At 33.3% G+C, this 27,803-nt stretch overlaps 1 protein-coding gene across 1 annotated transcript; it reads right to left on the bottom strand.

Moving 5' to 3' along the window:
• Positions 1-319: 319 nt before the first annotated feature.
• Positions 320-11,891, bottom strand: LOC140439574 (alpha-amylase-like). Its single transcript, XM_072529573.1, has 6 exons — positions 11,649-11,891; positions 9,198-9,343; positions 5,942-6,146; positions 5,209-5,404; positions 1,492-1,812; positions 320-755 (listed from the first exon to the last, which is right to left on the bottom strand). The coding sequence occupies exons 1-6, from the start codon at positions 11,826-11,828 to the stop codon at positions 358-360; spliced, it is 1,446 nt and encodes a 481-aa protein (XP_072385674.1). The 5' UTR covers positions 11,829-11,891; the 3' UTR covers positions 320-357.
• Between the last annotated feature and the right edge of the window lie 15,912 nt (positions 11,892-27,803).

Genomic DNA, 27,803 nt, shown 5'->3' with positions numbered 1-27,803 from the left:
CATTGAATTTAATACTGTAAAATACTCATTTTTTAACAACTACGATACAAGAAAAATTAGTACTCGTGATGACTAAGAATAACGAAATTTTGGCCGTCAGCGCAGTCAGAAGACGAAGTAAGTATTCGGCGAGAACAAGATGAATGAACGCGGGAACTCGACTATGTGATTTTTAAAGGTCGTGTTTTTTTCATCTACTAAAATAATTTCCGGCGCATCAAGTGGGCGTGACGATTGTAAGATTTTCAAAGTCATTCCTAATTTTGATAACTTGTAGCTAATTATTTGGCATGGTTTAATAATCTTTAATGAAAGTATATTATATTCCTTAATAATATATTTAAAAAAAATATCAGTTTACAATTTTGCATTAACGTGAATAGCAACAACACCGTCATCTTCATTGGTGGACAAAGAAATAGCAGCCTTACCGCTTCCATCAACATTTACAGTTTTTCCTGTACAAGATCCATTTTCCAAACTACCAGAAATAACATCACAGTAAGTACCAGCCGGTAATGAGGTTTGAATGCTTTGATTAATGTCTCCTTGTAAAGTAAAAGCTATAAAACCTTTGTTTCCTCTTCCAAAAGCGATTTGTTGGTTGCCGTCGCTCCACCAGTTGGTGACGTCTGTGCCAGCTACAGCGTTTCTGAAGCCGACCATATTGAAGATTTCACGCCATCTGTGTTCACAGACCCAACCATTTGTGCACGTGCCATCAGCGTTGAAACCGGGTTGTTGACCAGGTGGACCTAAAATTTAAGTGCACTATTAAATATTACAATATACAAGATTTTTTTAGGAAAAACTAATAAATTTCATACGAGGACATTAGTAATGAGATCTAGTGTTAAGATAAAATACTGAAACTAAAACTAGAGAAAACATTAAAATATGAAAGATAAGTTAAAGAAAAAGATTTAGAGGTAAAATACGTAAAATATTCAATCAGTGCCATACAGTAGTCAGAGAGAAATAGGAAAAGAAGACAAAATCTGAAACGAATCGCAAAGTAAGGCAGATAGAAAAAAATATTCTATAAGGTTAAAATAAATTTTAAGAAAACATAAGTTTCGAAAGCAACTGAGAAGGATATCTGTAGAATATGCAAAACCTAATTTTTGATTCAGTTCTATTTCATTCATATTTCTTGAAAAATATATTTAGAACAAGTTTAATACCTGTGAGCCCAAGGCGCCTAAAAAACCTATAGAGCTGTCGATCAAGATGTTTTCCGGCGTATTAGAACAATTCATGAAGTGTATTATTATTAAGAAGATTCTCATGCTATAATAGGAGTCGCGAGGTCTTAGATGGCTAGTTCATATTCAATAAGTTAATAAGAAATATACAAAATTACCAATACGCCAAATAAACCAGCTACCTATTTTAGCCAAATGTGACATTTTATTTAGAATAAGACAGATCGGAGTAGAAAGCTTTTGTCAATTCTGATACAGATTTGTCTCTATACTATTTATATATTACCTTGATTATGGCTATTAAAATCATAACTTGACATTATCCTCGTAGTACCATATGGATGGGCCAACATGAAAGCTATTGCCATCTTATAAGGTTTGGGGTTCTTATACGTAATAATAGCTGGTGATCCATCTCTTTGGTTGTCGTGGTTGTCAATAAAGGCAACTGCATCAGTCCCTTCTAATAAACCCCATTCTGTACCCCAGTTGGCTAACCAGTGGAGAGCGTTGTGGCCTTGGAAGGCATTACCCAATTCGGTACCGTATTTAAATTCTAGCACTGCTCCAAAGCTGTTGTATTCAGTTTTCTTTACTGCCTCTCCTCCTACAATTAACAGTAAATGTTAGAATATTATGCATATAAAATAATAATGTAGCTTAAAATAGAGTGGAAGAGTTGATCAATTTTGAGCTTTATTGATTAATTATTCTGGTATAGTATTTAATCATTATTTAATTCACTTTATTTACTTTTTATATTTTAAACTACTACGTAAGCTTTTTTCTGTTTACCTCAGATTCTAACTTACTTTTACTAAAGCATTTTCGCAGTGAAGCGAAATGTGAGTCGACGGCCTACCCAGCTTGGCTATCTGTGCGACTTGTGACTATTGTTAAGTAATTTTGTTAATGTAATTAAATAGTCATAAACAGGTATTTCACTTACTCGCACTTTCCTCAATGATGATTAAGCAATCAGCCAGTGGCCTAAAAAGTAGCAGTCACTGTCCGAAAATTGAACTTGTAATTGTAGTTTATTAAGGTCCTAAGGATGAGGAAACTTCCTTTTTCAAAACTTTGGAGAGAGAAGCAAGGGACGACCCACAAATAAGGCTCACAAAGAGATCCTAATCTGAATCCCCTGCGAAAGTGCAAGCTTCCGCCTTCAGGCCAATGACGAGAGCGAAATTCGTAAAATGTGCGCTTACACAGCATATGTTCCAGATGAAAATGAAGTGAGGTTAAAGGCTGAGCGATTACTAAGTCGTTTATGGATTAGTGACCGCGAGCTCAATACTCAACTATAAGCTATTTGGAGAATGACTCCTTTGAAAAAAGAATACCCCTTAATTTTCTTTATGGACAAAAAGTCCTTTAAGAAGGTCAAGAGGCTTGACGTACGTCCATACTTTGATATATAAATAATTTATTTCCATACCAAAAACGACGAAAAACGTATTAAGGTATTAAGGTTAGTGACACAGAAAGATTAGGGTTGCAAGCTGTAGCAGCCACAACTTTGGCGGTTCGAGCCAAAGAAATAGGATTCAGACGTCCGAAATTCAAAGCTCTAAGGCAGCATTCGGGACAAGTAAAACTCTAAGTAAAAAGGGCCCCCCTAAAGAAACCAAGTCCGGGGAGAGTGCCCAAGGCAAGAAGACTGCAGATCTCCCGAACAAGGTCTGTACCGTCAGAACTGGAGATAGTGTTAGTCTGCTCAAAAGGTCGGAGGCCACTAAGGGGGTAATCATCGCCACGAAAGAGGTAGAATTCTAAATTAAGGTAGATTAGTAGTCTTCACCGAGCAGTAGTTATCACGCCAAGGTTGCATCGGCTTTTGCAAAAGGTTTGACAAATAAAATGTTTATGCTTATGTTTAGCTCTACTTCAGAAATCACATCTTTATAATAAAAAGATTGCAGGCCTAAAGCCAAAATAAGGTGATGTACTATCTAATGACTTTGACCTTTCCTTTCCTTTGTAATTCCTTTGTAATTCCTAACCTCGAGCTTGCCTAGTATATCGTAATGGCGTAAAATGGTAAACTAATTCCGGCGCTTTTTACCGGAGATTTTATTAAAGGTATCCTGAACGTATGCACGGAGCAACACAGTAAAAGACTGCTTCGCCTACTTTGTAGGAGATAAGACTGTCCTTCAGGCATAGTATAAAATATAAATGCTTACAGCCAAAAGGACAATATTCAACTTTTACTGAGATGAGATGTTAAAGCTTATCATTTGGTGTGAAGAAGTACAAACATCAACAGTAAAGGTAAATTGTTTTATAATTTATTTTAAGTACAAGGTTAGAAATTGACAATACAGAAGAAAACCAAACCTAATTTTCTCATAGCCACTTAAAAAGAAGTTTTAGATGTGAACAAAGCTGTCGAAATATAGGTTTTACTAACTGGGCTATGTGGATTACCTGGCAGTAGCCCACAAAGATTAATTGTTATGTGTTTTCTGTTCTTATGTATAAAGCAGAGGCATGGATACTTACTGATGCATCTTGCAGATGGTTGCAGTCTTTCGAGATGTGGTGCTATCGTCGCATGCTCAAAATCTCAAATGTATATCATATAACTAACGACGCAGTAATGCAACGTTTACAAAAAGAACCTGAAGTCTTAAAATCCATTAAAGAAAGAAAGTTAGCATACTTCGGATATATAGTGAGAAATGAAAATAAATACAGAATCCTTCTATTGATATTAGAAGGGAAAATAGAAGGAAATAGAGGACCAGGACGCCGCCGAATATCCTAGCTTAAGAATTTGAGACAGTGGACAGGTATGACCACCACAGACCTACTTCGAACAGCTGCTAATAAAATACGATGGGCCATTGTGGTAGCCAACATCCATAGAGGATAGGCACTAGCAGAAGAAGAAGCGCACAAAGAACGTAATGCCAAGACAGTCTGAAAACAAATGTAAACTGTTCTAAGAGAGGTGGATAAGGGGTGTTAATTTGAAGTAATAAGCGTTAACCTGCAAAAAATAGCAGTTCTTACTTTTACTAGAAAAAGGCACCACAAGGATTACATCCCACCGATGCTCAGGTAAGTAGAGATTTCATCTGTGTGTCTGGCCACCTACTTAGGTTTAATATTTGACCAGAAGCTGACGTGGAATCACACATTAAAAATAGCACACAAAAGGCTACAATGACCCTTGACAGATGTAGGTGACTATGTGGAAAAAAATGAGACTAAGTTTAAAATTTAACCTTCGGTTATATACATGGGTTATAAGATCCATGACGACTTACATTTTAGTAGCGTGGTGAACAAAGATGCAACAATTTGGAACGATTCGACTGCTTAGTTGCACACAAAGGCTTGCTTGCTTAAGTGTCATGATAATTGCCTCTACAGATGCGTTAGCGGTATTGATAAACTTGCAACCGTTGCACATATAGGGAGAGTCTAGGTTAACAGTACACAGGCTAATCCAGATTCAATCTTCCATAAGAAAGGAGCCGATCAATGTTCTGCTTATGCCTGTAGACTGAATAGATCAAAGAAATAGATTTGATAAACATTTTAATATCATAGTATCAAAGAGGGAAGACTCAAATATAGGTCCTCCAGTAATATCAAACAAAGTAATGACTGGACACTGCAGGCTCAATAAGCATTTGAGCCACATGGACTTGATGAAAGAGGATACTTTTTAGTTCTATCTAGAAGAGGAAGAAACCTCTCTGATCTTTCTACATATATTAGTCTGAACAAAACACGAGCTTACGGTTTGGAAAGGAAAATTCATCATTCTATACTCTTCTCAATGCCGTGAAAGCTCATTAAGAGAATAGGGCTGAATAATAGGCACTGGATCATACCGAAGTCTACCCTAGTTGTAATCTTTAATCTGTATTTCTAACGAGAAGAAATAACGCATAATTTGTTTAGATCAAATCTACGTTTGTTTATAATTATACGTACACACACAAATATTTTAAATAAACTTGAAAAATATTCTGTGGTCTCATACCTAAATCTATAACTTCTTGATAGAAGAAAGGTCTTCCGCTCAAACCGTTTCCTGTCAGATCCTTAACGCTGCCATAAATAGCTTCTAGATCAGCGGGCCACATATGCTTGGCAGCATCCACTCTAAATCCTGCTACTCCCAAGTCTACTAAATGGTTCAGGTATTCAACAATTTTTTGACGAACATAATCATGACTCTATAATCAAAACAGTATAAAAATAACACTATAATTATCACATATCACATGTTACATATGATATTAAAATAGCACATAAAAAATATTAAAGATTTATAAAGAAAAAAAAAATACAATTCATTGTTTCTAGATTAATGTGCTACAAAGGACTACGTAGATAGACTACATAAGACTAAAGCATAGTTAAGTAAGGAAATATTATTTCCGCACAGTATATAGTTAATAGGAGTCTGCTGAGGCTGCTGCGTGCGATGTCCCGGATCAGCACAATAAACGAAAATTAAAATAGTCAATTTCGGCAAATCTATAAACTAAACTAAACAGTAGAACTAATGGGGCAAAAATTTTGATAATATATAAAAATTTACCGAAGTTATGGAGTAGAATTATTTGGACGAAGAGTCATGGCAGGATAAAAAAGCAATGAGGAAGAATAGAAATATTGGTTTTATTAAAAAGATAAATATAGTAGAGTGGCTTAGCTATTTAATTCTTTAGCATAGGAATTGCAGTATACTATAGTAAACATGCACAAACCTGGTCCAAATCTGGTAATCCACTAAGCCAACAATTCCTAATATTGTTCGCGTCTTGATAATTGTTGACATCACATTGAGAATGAAAGTCATTTGATCCAAATGGTACTGATGGGTAAGATAAAGAACCAACGTCACAAGAACCTCCTGCAGTACCACCACCAGATGTCGCTGACATGTGGTTGAAGACAGCATCGACGTATATTCTGTAGAAAACAAGTAATTTATTAATTTTATGAAAAAACTATTGAAACGTGTACAGATAGATATAAAATGTAAAAGAAAACTTTATGATATAATTACAATACAATAAAGTAATAAGATATAAATAACATAGGAAATCAAAAATAAATTATTATGTATACGATGAATGAAAACTAAAAGGCAAACAAGACAATAACTGGACTGAAGTTGAAGTTGGAATCCATATGGAAGTAGTAGATAGATAGACCAAGAAGTCGTCGGATAATAGAATTGAGAAATTAGGCAATTAAGAAAGAAAAAAGATTTGATGACAGCAGAACCCTTACTGAACAAGGTGCAAAGTTATAAATTTAGCACAATATTTGAAAAAGTATAGAAGTTTGTTTGCCAATTTATTCCAAGAATTTCTGTTAATATAAAAATGATTCCTTTTTGTATTTGCTCAAATAAAAAATCGATGTATTAAAAGAGATTTCCAAGACGTACAGCTAAAACAAGCTGAAAAGATATTTTCTTGAAGACAATATCTTCAAGATACACACAATAATTCAGGAAAATAAAAAACGGTGAATTTCATATTATTTAAATGTTGATAAGAGACAAATAAAATTTACTATGAACGTCTTGCGTTTTACAAAAAATCGATTTACCAAGAATCTGTTCGCCGTAGAAAAAAATGTTTTAAATAAAAAATCTAGCTGAAAAGATTAAATAAGCCCCGAGGTAAAAATTGTAAACCTTTTTTGCATTGCTTTGAGGTATCAAAGTTAATAATTTCGGCAAAATTCAGCTTATTCATATGATTTTTAGGGGTCAACTATCTGATGACTGGACTAATAGATTTTCACAAAAAAAGGAAAGACAATTACATTAACTACGAGGATTATGTGTCCTTTCGGTTTATATAAGTGTTTTTTTCGGATCTTTTTAATTTATTTAAAGATGTGATTTAAAAATAAATATAATATTCCATGTAGGAACTTAAAATACTTAACTTAAAATACACTCTGGGCCAAAATTAACCAGCCATTTTAAAAATGGGTAATTTTTGATTTCTTATATCTCCTAAACCTGTTATCCGATTTAAGTGATTTTTTTAATATGTTATAGCCTTATTCCTTGACAATATCTTTATAATAATCTTGTTGCTAAACAGGTAAATTTTCATTGTATACCGGGAGTACGAATCAAAATGTGTTTTTTTCTTAAAGTTTGCATCACCCTGTGGAATATTCTAGCATTTGTAGAATACTTAAGTTAAACCGTAACTATAGCCTCATGCTTTCTCAACATTTTGTTTTTTAATTGATTCGCTTATGTTGGATAATACAAAAGTTAGGTGCTTTAACAACTAGACATGTTATTTATCGATTTTTATTTCCGCGGAGGAGAAAAAATAATCTTTTTGAAAAAAATTCATTTGTGTTATATGTGTCAATAATGAGTGTTGCCGCCTCTAGCCCTTAAGACTTCTTGGAGCCGGTTTGGCAATTTATTCATGATATCCTGGATATCAGATTGGGGGATATTGTGCCACTCCTCTGCCGCAGCTGTCTTCAGCTATTCAAAGGATGCAGGGGCTGGTACTCTTGCTCTTACCCATCTTTTGAGGTTGTCCCAGATATGCTCAATTGGGTTAAGATCGGGACTGTGTGCTGGCCATGGTAGAATTTAATTTCCGAACTCATTAAGTTACTCACGGGTAGATCTTGCTGTAAGTGCATCGTTTTCGGCCTTGACCGGGCCTGCGGTTGTACGATCCTGTCTCCCGAAATCGTCTGATGGCATCTTGTACCGTAGTTCTGGGTACATCGAGTATACCAGCGATATGACGTTGACTGTAACCAGCATCAACTAAAGCCACTGCCCTAGCAGCATCAGTTGGCATTTTTAAAATCACAGACAAGAAATAAGCACTAAAATTTCAACTTAAACAATATTCGCTCACAGTGATATAAAATTACAATTTTAATTGTTAATTTTAATTACAATTTTAATTTTAATTACAAATTGTTCAAGAATTGTTATTAACACGGAAACAGATTTGCAACAATGTCGTACAATGGCTATATGTCAAAAATCCTTCGATGACAAAAATTTAGGAAACAAACTGTCACAGGTAATGTACACAAAACAAATTTTAGGTTAAACTACCTAACTTTTGTATTATCCAACACAAGCGAATGAATCAAGCAACAAAATGTTGAGAAAACGTAAGGCTGGAGTTAGGTTTTAATTTCAATATTTTATAAATGCTAGAATATTCTACAGTGTGATGCAAACTTAAAGAAAAAAACACAGTTTAATTCGTACACCCGGTATACAATGAAAATTTACCTGTTTAGCAAGCATATTATTATAACGATATTGTCAAGGAATAAGGCTATAACATATTAAGAAAATCACATAAATCGGACAACAGATTTAGGAGATATAAGACATCAAACATTACCCATTTTTAACGTGGCCGGTTAATTTTGGTCCAGAGTTTAGCTTAAAATAAATAGCTTACATAGACTATAAAAATGGTTTAGAAGAGAAAAACTCAAACAAATGAATTATTTAAATACAAATCTAATTTTTTACTTTTTTAACAAATACTTTGTACTTTAACTTCGTAATAAAATAATAGAATGATGGGAGGAAAATGAGATGAGAAGAAAAGACAAACTAGAACTATAAGAAACGTTAAGTCAAAATGTTTACAATAGAAAGAAATACTTAGGATTAAAAAAGAAAGGCAGCGGCGAATATCAAAATTTAAAATTTATTTAGATGATTTAGTGACAGAAAAAGTGTTTCCTTATATTTCTACGAAATAAGGAAAAATGTGATCTACATTTAAAGAATATCATTAAGATTTTCTCGCTAAGTATAATTGACCAATTTTTTGTTGGTATAAGTTTGTTGTAATTTCCTCTGGAGACAGAGGTAGGCTTTAGCATGTCAACCTGCCCTTCCGAGGTTGGTTTAGAACGTCTCTACTACAGCAAAAACATCACTAACCAGCAGATAACTGTATTGAAAAAATCAAAATTAAGTCGTATTTTTACCTGACTCCCACGTTGTTACAACGTTGTACCATATTAGCAAACGCACTTTCATCTCCGGATCGGGTAGTGAGTTGATAACTTACTGGTTGGTATCGTTCCCACCACGGTCTGTCCCCTATTACGGAATTTTCATTTGGTGGAGATACCTAAAAGAATATTTATGGGATAAACATATTATTACACCAGTAAACTATTTTTAACCATAAAGAATTTTTTGCCAGGTTAAAAAAGGGCGCCAACCTTAACTCTAAATGGAAGGCGCCAAACCTCTCCTAAGATTTTTTAATCAATTTTTTTGAAATTCTAATGTATGTAAATCTAATATAAGTAAATCAATATTATTTGTGAGTTTTTATTTTGGTTTATTTTTAATTATAAAACTTTTATTAACTAGAACTAAAACTGTCCCTTATACTCTGTTACACTCTTTTGTACTCTCTGGGCACTCAAATAAATTTTTCAATAATGTGAGTAATTTTTCAGCTGCTTATACAGAATCATCTAGTCGTTTAAATAAATGTCAAAAAAATTAGGTGATTGATGTTTTAAAAAAATGGAAGTATTTTAGTATTTTGCATTATCTAAAAATAGTTTTTACCGACGTTATTTTATTTCTTATAAGATGAATGAGATAATACTTTGATTTACGTGTGGGAATATTTAGAAAAAAAATGTTACCCCAAAGAGTGAAAACATTGAATACTCTCTTTGAATTGATAAGATCTGGAGGGTCCGAAGATCTGGAGGGTCATCATAAGAAGACCCTCCAGATTATCATTTATGATTTAAAACATCTGATCTTTAATCGAAAACATCGAAACATCTGATCTTTAATAGTTTTAATTTTAAAAAAACCTTGTTCTCAAATTAATTGGGTGAAAGGAATTGTTTATAGGACAAACCTCTCCTAAGATCGAAACATCTGATCTTTAATAGGTTTAATTTTAAAAAACCTTTTTCTCAAATTAATTGGGTGAAAGGAATTGTTTATAGGACTAAGCTTTAATAAGCTCTGTATACAAGATACTGTACATATTATATTGATAAATAAGCTTATAATCTCATTTATTGGAAGATTTACATGGATTTTCTGTAAAACACCTTATTGGATCTTTATTTTCTGAATCATTTTAACTATTACCTTCCGATTGATCTGAATCTTCATTCACATATTATTTATTCAGCGATAAATAAATATCTGGCTATTGATCAGCAAATAAATAAAAGCATTTTCTGTATATCTATTTTTAATTCAGGAAAGATTTTTTAATCAAAACATGACAGATCTTAAGAGTCGCTTTTTATCGAAAACTTTGTTGACGTGCTAGTGTTTATCTCATTATTGACAACATTAAAAGTTTTGATTCTGAAAAAAAATTTAGCATTGAATTCAATATCATTATAAGGATTTTCACTATATTTTTTACTCATCTTAGGAGTTACTCATCTCCTGCATGGTAGTTTGTTTTCGATGAAAATTTTATGTGATTTTGAAGATACTATTACGATAATTTCTGTGTCAAGCAGTTCTACTATGCTTCAACAAAGTTTTGTGCAGCATCTAGCACTTTTGAAAAACTATTTCTAATATTTTAATTTATTTTGTGCATTATACACCATGTTCCATGATTTTGCATAATCCAAAATTTTGTTTGTAAATAATCTAATAGAAGAATGGTTGTTTTATACATCAAGAGAAACATCATGGTAGTTAGAATAATTTTAAAAGAAGCAAACATCTGAAGTTGGCTATTTACCTCATTTCGAACCTTTGAATTAAAATCAGTAAAATTCGTTATCACGGATATATATATATATATATATATATATATAAATATATATATATATATATATATATATATATATATATATATATATATTGTATATACAAATTTAAACTTTGGACAGGGGCTCATCTTGTCTTTCGTCGGTGCTTTCATACATTTCGCGATAAAAGGATTCGAAAACCTCAACGATTTCGGTTCTATCCGTAGTAATAATTTCATATTTATTTCTTATTTTGTACATATTTTTGTTGCCTTCGTATTGTTCGTATTTGGCCTCAACATAGTTGTAGTAACTGTATATAGCAGCGGCATCAAAAATATGAATTACTGTGATAACTGCCAATCTTAAAGAAGATCATATATAAGGAAGAAAAGAAAGAAATTATTACAAACATTGATTTGTCTGTACACTTAGGATATGACAAGATATGAAGCTGTACGATAGAATAAAGAAATTGTGGTGTCTTTATTTTATTTTAAATTTTCATGTATATTATTCGGTATATCCGTTAAAATATTTCAAAGGAATCATTTATATATCTAAAAAAAAACTAGAAACTAAGTTAAATGAATATTATGTATTTTTGATCACATATAACGTTAGAGTATTTTTTAATGTTACTTCATATTTAACTTTCGATTTTGTTTAAAAAGTATACAATACCTGAACACCAGCAAATCCTTTAGGTCCCAAGAAGTTCTCGCATTCACTAGCAATAGCATCCCAATGCCATTCAAATAGGTGAACAATCGTGTTTCTTCCTTCAGCGAAGTGATTATCCTTCTGTCCAATTACATTGGAAACAGTAACGCTCAAGGCGCAAAACAATATCACTGTTTTCATGCTGGCCACTCACTGCTATCTACCCTATTAAAAAACTTCTGCCGAATACTCATAAACACGAAAACACTATCTATTTATACAATAAAACTGCGAATTAGATCTTTATCGGTATAAAGTGTGTTCATTTTAAAATGATCGAGATTAAAGATAAAAATTCAAGTTATCGAAAAATTCAAAGTATAGTTCAAAGATTTATTAGTTGGTTTTAATATATGAGGCCCCTAGAAGTCAAGGGGTCTAAGTAACAAAATCAACATTTTGAGAAAACTCAAGTCAAAGTCGGAAGATTATTGTAAGAAGGAAATTTAAAATTGCATTATTTTGACCATGTAAGAAGGATAATCAGGTCTTTGAGTTGTTATTGCCAATAGCAGAAAGTATTACAATATTCGGTTATTGTTTTATGTATAAAAAATAATTGATGGTGCGCACATGGATCCCTTTACCTCTCATTAATTTTATGAGAATGAAAACGTTCAATGTGCACAAAAATACATAAGTGGTTTTATTGTTATTTAAAAAACTATTTTGTATGTTATTTTTACATGACAGTATTAAATCAAAAAATATTAGATGTTGGCACTTGAAAACTATTTATTTGCTGTTACATGTGTCATAAACGTTGTTACCAAAGTTTTTTTTTTATTAGAAAAAGATGTCGCATCCACCAAAAGGTTATTAGCGAAGGAACAAAATATAAATAACAAAGTTAAACACCTACAGATTATACAAAATGTTTATGGATCTAAGATAATTTACTATATTGTCACAGGAACAGTTTTGACCTAAAGCCTGTGGTAGAGCGAGTGGATCTTGTAGCGCTGTCTTTCTTGGTCATATTTACTACAAATTGTTAAAAAGTGTTCGACTGTTAATCGAACGTTACAATGATCACATATAGGTGGATTTTTCTTTGTGAAAAGGTAGGAGTGCGTTAATCTGGTCTGTCATAGACGTAAACGCGCAACCGCAATTTGTTCTCGTCTATTTGATTTCATTTAAATTGGAATTAGTTTGAGACCACTCATTTCGCCACAAACACAACACTTTTTAAAATAAGCTTTTAAGTCACTGGAAACGTGGAAACACACTTGTCTATCGGCTCCGACAAATCACTTAAAATTGCCTCTCGTGCAATCCTGTCAGCTTCTTCATTTCCTGTTATTCCGACGTGTGAGGGAACCTCACACCTGAGAGTTAGATGATGCTGAACGATTGTCTACAGAAGAGTCACTATCTAAGTCAGAAATCTCTTTCCCTAAGTGGTTGTGTAGTTTCTTTTGAAGTTTTGTAAACTTGCTTTTTGTAGATCTATCATTTGCATATTGATAGCTGCTTTGTAAAAGATGGAGTAAACCAGCCATATCAGTTGTAAATTCTTTTACGACGCTAATAGTGTCGGGGGAGCCTTGGACATTATCAATCAGTAAGGACAATTGGTGGAAATTTAAAACGAATGGTGGGGTATGATTATCAATGAAATTTTCAAGAGTTTCCCGTGTAGATTGGACTTTAGATGAGCGTGGTTTTTTTGGTTTAGAGAGTTTGGGTTTTGCAAACAGATTTTCTGATGAAATTGCTAAATCTGAAGGAGGCGTGTCGATCTCACCAATATTGCGTTTTATGGAAGAACTTGCGTTTTCGCAATTGCTATTAGAGTTTTCACTTAGATGGTGTGGCTTTATTACATTTGGAAGTACTGGAGCAAACTCATTGGTAGTGACAGAAGTCGAGCTTGTAGTTTTATTTGTAAGATTGGTTGAAATGGTTGTTTCAAAAAATTGTGATGATGTATCAGTTTTATTAGAATTTTCTGCAGTTGTATCTAATGGAAAAGGAGCTGATAGATTGGAAAATATTGCTTCCGAAGTTTGTGAAAACGATATTGCCGCTGAAGGAGGTTGATTAAAAGTGTTGCTATGAGTAGGAGTATTAGTAGTTTCTTTGTCGTGGAGATTTGTAGGTGTAGGTGATATGCTCGGATTTGATAATGGATAACTTGATGACTGCTGGGTGTTTGGTACCTTGTGTAGTATACTTGTTGAAGCTGTTTGATTGGGTACTTCATTGTTTGACTCAATATGAGTTGATTCCGTTACTGAACTGGTTTTGCATTGGGATGATATGTGTCCTGCATTTTTGCAAATAAAGCAGGTGAGTGTACCTTGTGACAAAAATATGCGGTAAGGTGTTTGGTCGAAATTTATTAGAATAGAATCTGGAATTGGTGATGTTATAGGGCTTATATAAACTTGCCTCCGAAAGCTCAATATGTGACTATATTCGGGAAGAGTCGAGCTAATTTTCAGAAATGTTATTGGGGAAATAAGCTTTAAACCGATATTCTGTAATTCTTCAACTAATACTTGATGAGGAATTGACGGGCAGACTCCAGACAAAACTAGTCTTTCTGCTGGAGAGACAAGTCTTCGTGCTGTTACAACTTCGCCGAGTACTTCTATAGAGCCATGTTGTGTCATGAAGTTATCTACTATGGTTTTGTTTGCCAAATACATGCAGATTCTATTATAAGATAATCTAAATGAAAAAATAATATTTTTTGGGTTGATGATTGTACCCAAAGGAATGAGATAATCCTGCAGTTTAGCATTATCGATACAACTAAATACAATTGCTTGGGTCTTACTCGGAAAAGAATGTGAAGCGGCTGAAGCATAACTGTTTGTGATATTCGAACGTTGATTTACTGGACTGGTTAGATCGGAAGGTGTGTTTACATTGTGTGAAGTCATTTTAAGCTGCGGTGGCGAAGGCCTTACTCCGACTCTGGTAAATGAAAAACCAATCGCATGCTACTATCAGCTACTTATAGCAGCTAACCTCACAAAATGATTGTACGGTAGTGTATATTTATTATTTGACGTTTTCTTTTCACAATAATAAAATATTAATTACGTATAGATGACTTACGTAGTAGTATCTAGTAGATAAACACTTTAATTTTAAAAAACTATTTGATAAAACCACTTGTTTTTATTAAAAACTAGGAGTACGATATCAGTACAACTTAACCGTACCTTGCCAGGTTGTTACCAAAGTGATTATCATCATTTTCATTGCCTACAAAAAAACCTATAGCTAAAGGCTTTCCAGTCTATGTTTCGTGAGGTAGGCTTAGGTAAAATTCATGGTATATCAGTGGGACGAATTGCAAGAGTTCCATGAGACCTTCATACTTTTTGTATTAAAGCTTAGGCTTTTCAATTACCGGTTGAAACATGGGAAGCTAATAAGGAATTATACCTGCTCGTTGTTTCTTCATTGGCAATTTTTCGTAAGGCATAATACCCTCTGCTGATGTCTTATAAAAAAGAGTGTTTGTCATAATGCAGTATCTGGATTCCTCGTATTCTTGGCACATTTTTCTGGAAGTACTGATTTAGTAATTGAAGATCAATAAAGTCTGCATCCATTAACTTAGTCACATTAAATTTTCTACTTGCTGAAGCAGCCAGATTTATCCAGTCTTCTGGTACATGGATGTCACGTTGGCTCTTCTTCTTTTAAATTTCTATGATTCCAAAATCTTGATCACATTCATTAAAAGAATGTCCAGCCACTAGAAAGTGGTGATCAACAGTTTCAATTTGAGTATTCTTAACAATATAAAGCCAAAATTTGACAATTAGGTGACTTTTGTTTCGCCCTCCACAGTTGTCACTGAACGCAGAGATATGTTTCACAGTTAGAGGAAGACTCTGAACTAATTTTAACAAACAAGAAGCTATCTCCTGGCAGCCCCTACCTGCCTGTCCTTCATGCTACATGTACATGTGGGCGGTTTCACTTACTAGGTTGTGAATATTCAAATTCTATGTCCAGAGTTAGGGCAAATAATAGGCCTTTGAATTTGTCACATAAGGTGTCGGCATCATCTTTTGCAAATCAAAGCATATCGCAACTTGACTTTTATTCTTTAATAATTTGCGCATTATTTTAGCTTCTCTAGCTGCCTCTGCCTTCCTTAAATGAAGTTCTTTTTCAACTTCAGCTGTTTGCTTCTCACCGGGCATGCCGTGGGTAATTTTCATTTGTAACTTGTCACAAGTGACACAGGTGTCGTTGTGAGGTTTGAGGAAGCTTATATTGAATTTTATTTTAAATATAAATCTTTAAAAACTTTCTTTTTCAGGTTCTACATTTTTTTCTTTCCTACAAAATTTTTCGTACAGTTTATACATAATTGGCACATTCAAGCCTGGGTTTAGGTATCTTTGGTTTGGAGATTTAGCCCTACTGTAATGACTTGAGTAAGTCGGAAAGTTTCTTATATACTCCATAATTATCTACACTTTGTTTGTTGGAATTTTGTCTGGCGGTTCCTTCTTTCCTCGTTTGTCACATCGTGATACGCCAGATGGATTTATCTTTTTTTTTATATAATAACATTCCTTATCCTTTTGTTAGAAATGTCAAGAGTTTAAAAAAAAAACCTTGCACACTCTATGATAAAGAGTGATAGAATATAAAATTAAATATTGATTCCCTCTGTTCGTAAGGATTCTTTTCATTGCAATGAAACCTACACCGGTGATTATATTCACGTAACTTTTTTGACTCGTGTTGCTTCATATTACGATCCAGATAAGCATGCCCTGTGTTTCTTAATTTCTTTTTCTTATAACATTTCCATGTTTCCTCTCTTCTTAGCCTTTTTTTTTCGTTGTTGAGGTTTAAGAGGAAAAGTAGTGGACGGTCCAGGTCTCCCTTCTTCTTCTGTACTATCTGAAAAGTATTCGCTGTTAATCAACAAAACAAAAACTAAATCGTATCATACATGTAAATATTAGATTTTTATAATATAAATTTAATAAGACAACGAAGTGTGTCATTCCACCACAGATTTATTAAATAATAATTTTTAGCTTACCCAAAGAAGAATTACGAGATTGTTCATCATCCTCAGGATTATAATCTCTGTCTATTTCTGAATCATGGCCATCTCCAAATAGTGGAGAAAGTAGTAAATAGAGGTGATAGTAGTGAAAGAGAATCACTGCTACCACTTAAAAAACTGATATTGTTATCATTTGCATCGTCATGATTCTGTTCATTACTTTCCTTGTGAATATGATGTATAAAATGAATAATTTTGTAAAAAAATGTTTAGTTGTTATATTTATTATTACTGCTGTATTAATTCTTCCATATTAATAAAATACTAAAGCTAAAGTAGCTAGTAATTACACCTTATCTGCATATTGTAGGTTAGATTGAGCTTCTTCTTCACTTTTTTCCATTTAGTATTAGTTTTAGAAATTATTTTATTATTGTAACACACTTATATATTTACTTTGAAAAATACCAGCAGTAAAATAACGTATATTGTAACCATTTACAAAAAATATGATCCAACTTGTTCTTAATAACACTTATGTCAACTACAACTAAACTCTGATGGTTTGTAGATTCGTGGTGAATAGAACTAAGTGCTTTGGACCCCTAGCTTTCCAAGTATCAATACTTAGTAGTTTACACCACGCTAGATGTCAGCACCTATCAAAACAATCACTTGGATCTATTCACCACCAAATAGATTAGTATTTTCACAACTCATTCATGCACCTAACTTTTTTTTTTCAAAAATGTTACTTAGACCCCTTGTCCTCTAAGGTCCTCAAATATAATAAATAAGAATCTTTATATATTAATACTATAATATTATACATTTAGAAGTAATTAGAAAAAGTTTAAAAAACAAATTGATTATTCTCTACAAAATGTTAAGTAATAATTTTATAAAATATCTCATATAAAATGAAGCAGAAATGCAAAAGTTTATTAGTTTGCCATAATTATTGCCATTACAAAAATATATGATTTAAATTATTAAAAATTTAAGTTTATTAGTTCGCCATAATCCACAGTAATATTCTAGGACATCTAATATGCTTTCCTAAATTAGGTAGTAGTGAAAGAGAATCAATAAGCTTAACCATGAAAATGCTAATTTGTGATATTTGATTAAACAGTATTAAAAATTTTGAAAAATTATCTGAAACTTACCACAGATCTTGTACTTACCACATTTGGTGTAATACAATTCTGTTTATTTTTTTTAATTGCACTTATCACGTTTCACGTAACACAATTCTTTGATAAAAAAACGACAGGAACCAATTATTTTATACTTTTATGTAAATAAATAAACAAAATTTTAATAAAGTATTCTGAAACAATAATCGCTATTTTCAAGGTCACTTGCATTTAGAACCATGGGTTCCTTCGTTTGTGGAATTTTTTTTAAAAAGTTTTCATAGTCCTCTGGGATAAATTTCTTTTCTAAAAGAAACACTAGGTTTTGGTAAACGCAATATATATTTTTTATTTAAAATAACCGATTTCCATTTCTTTTTTCTTCCCTGGTTGCCTTTGTTTGAAATATCGATTTAAAAAAAGCTTTCTTCTGCATATAAGGTTATACTTGTATTTTATAATGATAGGAGTTTCCTTCTGCAAACCAAGCCACTTGATTCTGAACCAGTTAACTTTTTCTTTATTTGTATTTAGCGTTGTGTTAAATAGAGTATCTTTAGCGTTTAGAGTTTTTGTAAAGGTTTTAGCCTTAGGTTTTAGTCTGGCCGTCGAAATTAATAAACATCATCCGCGTGTACAATAAATTGTCTAGTGGCGTTTGGCCCTCTTTATCGTGCAGTGCATCGAGTATGCCTCTAAAATATGAGTGTCAAATCTCCATAAATTTTAGGTCAACAATCTTCAAATTATCGATCTTATTAACAGCATATAACATGGCTGCGGTCACAATTTTTTTTCGATTTTAACCAGCGCATGTATTAGATAACTATGCCACAGTTTCCGGTAAGTTCATTATATATTTTAAAATAAGCAACTGCCAATAATTTCAACACTGTTTTTATTTCCATGTGTTTCATCCCAAACAAAATAGTGCTCAACAGAATTGGATGTATCATAAATGGTGGAATTATAAACATTTAACTGGCGTTTATAATAATAATTGTCACCTGCGTGAGGAATAGGCAAAATTACTTTTATGTCAAAAGATATTGACCTAAAAGCTTTGCCTTCGTCTGCGCGGGATCTTTGTTTATCGTCCTCTTTCATCTGCAAAAGCATCTTTTCTGCGTTGCTTGTGGCTGTTGTAATCTTTTTGTCCTTTGTCTTTAGCAATATTGTACGAATTGCATAACGAACATTGACCTTTCTTAGGTTTGTAAAAATCCTATCTCGGATCATATTCCTGAAATGTTTTTATTAAACAGAAAGTGATACACCTTTAACATTGTTTTGTATACAAAAATCGTACTTGTATAATCTATGTATTTTGTGTGATTCTATTCTTGTAAACAAATTAATGTGCTCTTTCACTAATTTTACTAGGTGGATAAAGGATAGACATTTGATAGTGGAACACCAATTTTCTTATTACGTCCGATATAACGGCCGTTTGCAATCATACTATTTGCTCAGTTTTCGATTACTTTATGCGAAATCGTAAATGTACCACAAAAAATTTTAAACATACCCTGTGAGTTTCTTCTACAGAGTTTTTCAAATAATAAACTTGGAATGTTTGTCGATTTTTAGATTTTGGGTTATCTAATTTTTTAACAACCGGTACCCTTTGCATTAACAATGTTAAATGAATTTTCTGATGAACATCATTAACCATACTGTAATACTTTTGACACACTCTCTATCACCTTGCGAAAAATGTTCTTCTTTTTAACGTGCCCTATCAAGTCCCCTTGACGTTGGCGATTAACATGGTGAAACTGTCTCTGTCTTGAGCTATTCTAAAGAGTTGCTCAGCTTTCCTTATTCCTGTCCACTCCCAGAAAAATGTTCACTATATTTATATCTGTATTTGCTTCAATCCACATTCTTAGGTTTTTTATGCGGTACTTCTTTTCCACTTCATTTAATATACTTTTTCCCATTTAATTTCAATTTCTTAACAACGGATCGGTGCCAATTGATTCTATTCGCTTTTCGTTCCCTTTTTTTCTAATTTTGTTTCTTTTTCATTTATTTCGCGACATTGGCAAGTATTTCCTTATTAGACTTAGTCAAGGAGTCATTAGCGTACAAAGAAGGATTGTAAGAACTTGACGACTCCTAGGAAGGTTCACTCAATTCTTCAAACTCTGCAACCTCTTCAACAACTGAGGGTTCTGAAATAGTAACTTCACTACTTTTTTGTTTAGGTGTTTCTAAAAAGATATTGTTAAAATATGGTTTACATTAAATTAATTGCTAACCTTTACCTTCAACAGAAAACCAGAGCTGTCTTTTTCCTTCCGATAGTTTGTTATGTAGTACAATGATTTCGATTTCTTCTACTAGAAAAAATAATTTTATTGGCACAAAAATAGTATGCATAATAAACCTTTCTCTTTATCTAACTTTATCGCCCTCAAGTTAAAATCGTCCGAAGTCAAAAACTTAGAAGCTATTTCTAAAATACTAAAATAAAAGAAAACTTACCGTTATTAGAGTTTATATTGCCGGATAATACTATATTTATCAATTTTTTACCGCTACAGAACGACATAATTGCACCGGAATTAAAGCAGTACTAACTTTACTTTTTACTGGACACACATGTGGTAATTGCATTAATGCTATCTAATTCAGCGCACATACAGTGTGTCCGTAAAATATGGAATGAATTCGATATTTCCTAAATGAAAAGCCTTTTTAAAAAAATCGAAAACACGCCGATTTTTAAGTTCAATGTTCTACATTTTACAATAAAATCTCATTATACAAGGTGATACACATTAAGGTGATGACGTCATCGACTCTTTTTTTAAATGTAACACCCTGTATTTTAGGACATCTTTAGATCGATAAAAATGAGCTAATTCCAAAAAAGTATAATACTGGGGGTCTAACGAAAATAATTTGAAATATATGCACTTGGAAAATTAATTTTTACTGATTTCTAATATTAATAAATTATAATAAATAACTTGAAAGTAATCCATTAATTAATACATGACTTTATCTTGAATGTTCGAATTGTAGCCCTTGTTATATTTGACAGTCAACGTACAAATTCTTGTAGAACCTTGATTATGGTTTCTTGAGAAATATTGTTGATTTCTTTACAAATTCTTGTTTTTAAGTCTTCAATATTTGCAAGTTTCGTTTTATAAACAACATTCTTTAAATGACCACACATAAAATAATCCAAGGGATTGAGGTCTGGTGACCTCGCTGGCCATTCAATATGTCGACGTCTTCCAATCCGCCTGTTCGAAAAAATTTCGTTTATGTACCTTCGAACATCTACAGCATAATACTGAGGCGCACCATCATGTTGAAACCATAAACTTTCATCAAAACCTCCAGGATTAATTCTACTGGGGAATAAATTAACTAAAGTAGGTACAAAATACCCCCTTAAAATCTGAAGGTATGCTGGCCCGTTTAAATTACCTTAAAAAAAGTAGGGTCCGATGATTCTATTTCTTACAATGCCAGCCCATACGTTTATCTTTTGCGGGTATTGTGTATGATGTTCACGCATCCGGTTGGCGTTTTCTTTTGCCCAGTATCTATAATTCTGACGGTTGACCTCGCCATTTAATGTGACTGTAGCCTCATCAGAAAAAATAATATTTTGAACCAAGAGAGGGTTTCGGTGGCAGTTATCCATCACTGTTTCGAAAAATTGTATTCTTTTATCTGGAACATCCTCGTTTAATTCACGTACAAGTGTGCATCTAAAGGGGTGCCATTTTTCAAGTGTTATTACTTTGTGTACCGTTGTTTTTTAAACATCGAGATCACGACTAACCCTAGTAACAGAAGTGTGCGCATCTTCTTCAAAAGCAAGTAGATCATCTAATGTATCATAATTTACAGAGGGACGACCTGATTTGCGTGCATTTTCAACCGTACCAGTTTCTCGAAATTTCTTTTTCATCTTTCTTACTGTTGACTGCGTTATGGGTCTTTCTGGATATTTATTATTAAATAAATTACACACTTCCATCTGAGTTCGCGATTTGTGTCCATACCCAATCATCATGAGTATTTCAATTCTTTGCTTTATACTCAAATTAATTCTAAGCAATAATACAGAACATTCACCAATCAATACAATTATTGTACTACTTTATTATTATTGAACGTTACTAAAAATAATTACATTTCGCTAAAAACTAGTAGTAGGCTACTTTTTTGCAATTGGTAATAAATAATTTATTTTATGAGCCTATATCTTTCAAATTATGTCGATTAGACCCCGAGTATTATACTTTTTGGAATCAGCTCATTTTTATCGATCTAAAAATGTCATAAAATACAGGGTGTTCCATTTAAAAAAAGAGCCGATGACGTCACCACCTTAATGTGAATCACCTTTTATAATGAAATTTTATTGTAGAATGTAAAACATTAAACTTAAAAATCGACGTCTTTAAGATTTTTTTTAAAAAGGCTTTTCATTTAGGAAATATCGAATTTATTCCATACTTTACGGACACACTGTCTGTATTAAGTGCTCTTACATCATCTTCTTCTTGTACTACTTCTTTTTATGTAGACATGACTCTGTCTGTTTTTCAATGTGCTTCCAGTAAGTTGTCGTTCCATCGTTTTCGTGGTCTTCCTACTGATCGTCTTCCTATTGGGGAACCGTCTCTTGTCGTCTTTACTACTCTATTTGTTGTTATTCGGCTTATATGATCGTTACATTCTATTTCTTACCCAGTTCTTGATGTTCTCCACCTTGCATCTACGTCGTATATCCGTACTGCTAATTATGTTTCATAGTGTCTTGTCATCAATTTTTCTAAGTGTTTTCATTTCTGCTGTTTCTAACATCTTTTTTGTTCTCTCTGTATCAGGTAGTGTTTCTGCCGCGTATGCCATAATTGGTCTGATGACTGTTTTGTAAATTCTGCCTTTCAGTTCTTTCCCGATATTTTTATTTCTCCATATTGTTTCATTCAGGCAGCCTGCAATTCTGTTTGCTGTATTCACTTGATCTTCTACTTCAGTTTCGAGCTTTACGTAGCTTGATAATGTGATGTCTAGATATTTAAACTCCATCACTTGTTCTATTATCTGACCTTCCAGCTCCAATTTATATCCTAGTAAATTTGCTGTTGTAACCATGCACTTTGTCTTTTTTGTCGAAATTAACATAGTAAATTTTCTGGCGGTTATATTAAATTGGTGCAGCATACTTCGTAAACCGTCTTCAATTTGTGAGAGTAGTATTGCGTCGTCTGCATAGCAGATTATTTTAAGTTGTTTTTCTCCCATTTGGTCTCCTTTTTTAGTTCTTACTTTTTTTATTATTTCATCCGTAATCAAGTTGAACAATAGAGAACTCAGGGATTCTCCCTGTCTTATCCCATTGCTAGCTTCAATAGAGTCGGTTAGTTTTTCTTCCACTTTTACTTTTATTGTGTTGTTTTGGTAAATATTTTACATTATTTTGATTATTCCTAGAGGTATCTCTATTGCGTAGAATAAGTGAATATTGTCCTTTAATTGACCAGGTCAAATGCCTTCTTAAGGTCCACAAAACACAGATATGCCGGTTTGTTATATTCTAATGATTTCTCTTGCACTTGCCTCATTATAAATACAGGGTCGGTGCATGATCTTCCCGACCTGAAACCTTCATTTCATTCTGTTTATTTGTTATCACTTTGGTTGTTAATTTTAGTGTTGTGATTAATAAATTAATTCCTCTGTTCCGACCTAGCTGTTTTATGTTTTCTAAGAGGCTCTTTAGAATAACTCCAGTAGTAGAGAGAATAATAGGTATCTTATTTCTAGATCTCTTTACTTTACAATTTTTTCGTTGTATTTAACACTCAGGTTGTTATTGTTAGGTATTGCCTATTGCCACATCTATTAGTGTTGTTTGTCTAGTAAGTTAATTAACTAGTATGCGATCCGGTCTATTGTGTGACACTAGTTGGTCTGTGAGCACAGTGTGGTCCGAGTAAGTATATAGTTGTCGTGTTCAAGCATTCTGTCAGAGACATATTGATAATAAGGGTGAAGGTCGGCTTGGTGAAGTTCCAGTTTACTATCTAGTCCTTGGTGAAGAATCTTTTCTACTTAGTCATAGCGTTCTTTGTAATCAGTTATTATTATCCAGATTTAGCCATACAGCTCACACTCCCTCTAAGGGAAAAATTCACTCATCCCAGATACCTACGGTATCAAAAGAATTGAGCTCTGGTGGGACTCTTTTCGTGTTATTGAGCCCTAGGTGACTTATTATGTTAGAATATCTCCCAAAAATGTTCGTACACATCTGGGCGGCGCGGGGAGTACAGCTTTGTGCATGGCCTTATAGTGATGTTCATTTAGACCCAGCTGTTTTATGTTCTCTAGAAGGTTTTTGGGAATAACACCAGTAGTAGATAGAATAATAGGTACTGTCTGGGTACTTTCCATTCTGCATTGTCTCCTGATTTGTATTTCTAGATCTCTGTACTTGGCGATATTTTCGTTGTATTTACCACTTAAATTATTGGTGTTGGGTATCACCACATCAATAAGTGTTGTTTGTCTAGTAAGTTTATTAACTAGTATGAGATCCGGTCTATTACGCGCCACTTGTTGGTCTGTAAGCACAGTGGGGTCCCAGTATAGCTTGTAGTTGTCATTTTCAAGCATTCTGTCAGGGACGTATTAATAATAAGGAAGATGGTCGGTTTAGAGAAGTCCCAGTTGGTCAGCTAGTTCTTGCTGAATAATCTTTCCTACTGAGTCATGGCGTTCTTTGTAATCAGTACCGACAAATGCCTGGCAGCCACCGGTAAGATGTTGGATGCTTTCTTGGGCTTGGCATCCATTTCGGCATTTGTCATTTTGGACTTGAGAATCTTTAGTAATATATTTTAAGTAATTTTTAGTTGGAATAACTTGATCCTGAATGGCAAGTAGGACTCCCTCAGTCTCGGGAAATATCTTTCCTGATGTCAACCAATAGTTCGACGCTGTATTGTCGACATATTCTTGGCTGATCTCATTGAGAGATCTCGCCCATGCAGAGGTTTACTCATCCATTATTATTATTATTCTTGTTCCAGATTTAGCCATACGGCTCACACTCCCTCTAAGGGGAAAATTCACTCATGCCAGATACCTACGGTATCAAAAGGATTGAGCTCTGATGGGACTCTTTCCGTGTTATCGAGCCCTAGGTGACTTGGTAGGCTGGAGTATCTCCCAAAAATTTTCGTACACATCTGGACGTTGAGAGAACTACAGCTTTCTGCATGGTCTTGTAGAGATGTTCATTCAGACCTAGCTTTCTTATGTTTTCTAGGAGGTTCTTCGGAATGACTCCAGTAGTAGAGAGAACAATAGGTATTGTCTGGGTACTTTCCACTCTCCACTGTCTTCGTATTTGAATTTCCAGATCCCTGTACTTGACGATCTCTTTGTTCTGTTTAACACAAAGATTATTGTTGTTGGGTATCGCCACATCAATTAGTATTGTTTGTCTTTTAAGTTTATTAACTAGTATGAAATCTAGTCCATTATGTGCCACTGTTTGGTCTGTGAGCACAGTGCGGTCCCAGTATAGCTTGTAGTTATCATTCTCAAGGAACTTTCAGGAACGTATTGATAATATGGGAGATTTTGATATATTTGACGATATATTTCAGGTAATTTTTAGTTAGTATAACCTGATCCTGAATGTCGAGTAATAAACCCTCTGTTTCAGGAAACAACTTTCCTGATGTCAGCCAATAGTTCGACGCTTTATTGACGTGGTCTTGGCTGATCTCATTAGGATGTCGCCCGTGAAGAGGTTTACCTATTCAGGTGAGCATTTTTTCGTCCTTAGTAAGATGGTTTATGCGCATTTCTGGTTTCCTTAGTTTGATCGGTGTTGTATCATCTACTGCACAAATCGCGCGATGTAGAGTAGATGTCTCAGCCTGCACCTGAAAATAAGTTCTTAAATTAGTAATGTGTTTTTCAAGTTGCTCACTTATATCCATAAGTCCTTGTCCTCCTAAATAGCGCGGTAATGTCGTTTTTTCTACTGCACTTCGAGGATGGTGTTTTTGTGCCTTTCTAAGGTGTGTTCGTACTTTTCGCTGAAGATTTTCTATATCCGTTTTTGTCCACTTAACAATACCAAATAAGTAGCTAAGAGCGGAACATGCATAGGTGTTTGGTGCCTTAAACAAATTTTTACTATTAAGGTGTGAACGAATCGGCTGTTTTACCATTCGCATAAACTCAATACTTATCTCAGTTTTCATTTGCTTATGGTAAATCTTCCGCGCTTGCTTTATTCCGAGGTATTTATACATATCATTTTCACTCATGGCCTCGATGTTCTGGCCATTTTGCATATCGAATCCACCTGGCTGAACCTTTCCTTTGATTATATTTAAGACACGGCACTTTCAAGGCTGAAGTGCATACTAATGTCATTACAGAAATTTTCCACTATTTTCAGCATTTGATCCAGGTGGCATCGAGTAGAAGCCAATATTTTTAAATCATCCATATACAATAGATGATTAAGCTTTGCCACAACAGTACTGTTATTTTTTATGCTAAAATCTGTGTCAGTTGACTTCAGTAGCTGGAATAGGGGGTTCATCGCTAGACAAAACCACAGTGGGCTCAACGAGTCTCCTCGAAATAGGTCCCGGTTGATTGATTATTGTTGTCATTATTATTATTATCCTGTACCACCAGTTCTTCACATCTTTACGTTTGTAAAACAGCATGTGTCTCTCCGATACAATTATTTGTTTCCTAAAATAATGTACAGTATTTCTATGTTCCTGATGAAGTTACAAAAATAAAAGAATCAACGAAATATCGAACTCTAGAAAAAAATAAATGTAGTTTTAATTTAAGCCTCAGAACGTAGCTCCGGCATTTTAAGACGATTCCGTAGTGTTAAATGAGTATGCAGCTGAATTAATAAAGCCAAGCGTACTCTTTTTTTCAGTAATCAAATATATTTCGGTATGATGTATACCATAATCAGTGATAGCTAAAAAGTTTATGATGAGTTACATTATATAAGCAAAGATTTAACTTACAGATTTAAGATTACGACCATTAGATTGAAGTGGTATGTAAAAAAATCCTTGAAAAAACAAACCACCATGTTAAGCGGAGTTACAATTTCTTTTTGAAAAAACAAACATTGATTTAAGAAATGAATAATAATATTATCACAGGACACTTTTAAAAAACTTTATATTATTATAGAAACTTTGAAAACTTCATTGCTAGGTACAATGTGAAACTTTTTTTACAGAAAGTTTTTTTTTCGGTAAAAGAAAAATTGACAGTGAATTGAATTGGCGGCGTTAAGATATGTGTTCCATGGTACAATAAGTGAAAGTTGACGGTATATTTGTCCAGATATATTTTAGTTAAGACGATCGTTTCCATGAAAGTGTTCACTGAGTTTAATTGTATGTACAATTATGACTAACATTCAGTATGATATTTCTATGTAATAAATTAGACTGTACTAGTACGTGCAAGAAAAAACAGGCTGAATGTCTTCCAGAAAACGGTATAGAACATATTATATATGATGTGATTTGATATAAGAATAGTATTCAATATGATATGTAGACCAAATTCAACTAAAATAATAAAACATCCTATGTATTAAAGAGATATAATTTAAATCTTATTGTCAACAGTATCTAGGCTAGGCATATCGTCGATTTTTGGTGATATGTACCACGGCATACTTGATTATAATTGTTAAAGATTACACATTAGGAAATCTTTAAATATTTTAAAAATGAAGGAAGATAGGTATAGAAAATCCTAATATAGACTGAAAGCTAAGTAAATTTTCCACACGACAGACTAATCAAATATAGGGTGTTTTATTTAAAATAAGTACGTTATTACCGCTTGAATTTGCTACTAAAACAATCTAATATTTTGACCACTTTGTAAAGAATTTTGTTACAATAAACATTTGTTTAAATATGA

This window comes from Diabrotica undecimpunctata, chromosome 4, assembly GCF_040954645.1.
Source record: "Diabrotica undecimpunctata isolate CICGRU chromosome 4, icDiaUnde3, whole genome shotgun sequence".
Taxonomy (NCBI): Eukaryota; Metazoa; Arthropoda; class Insecta; order Coleoptera; family Chrysomelidae; genus Diabrotica; species Diabrotica undecimpunctata.
Note: the sequence above shows the minus strand (reverse complement) of the source record. Positions and strands in the feature narration are given on the sequence as shown.

Excerpts from the sequence above, each read along its gene's own strand:
- LOC140439574 (XM_072529573.1), bottom strand. The coding sequence starts at position 11,828 with ATGAAAACAGTGATATTGTTTTGCGCCTTGAGCGTTACTGTTTCCAAT. Across the intron at positions 6,147-9,197 it reads TGTAACAACGTGGGAGTCAG|AATATACGTCGATGCTGTCT; the intron begins GTAAAAATACGA and ends TGTTTTCTACAG. Across the intron at positions 1,813-5,208 it reads TCAAGAAGTTATAGATTTAG|GAGGAGAGGCAGTAAAGAAA; the intron begins GTATGAGACCAC and ends TGTTAATTGTAG.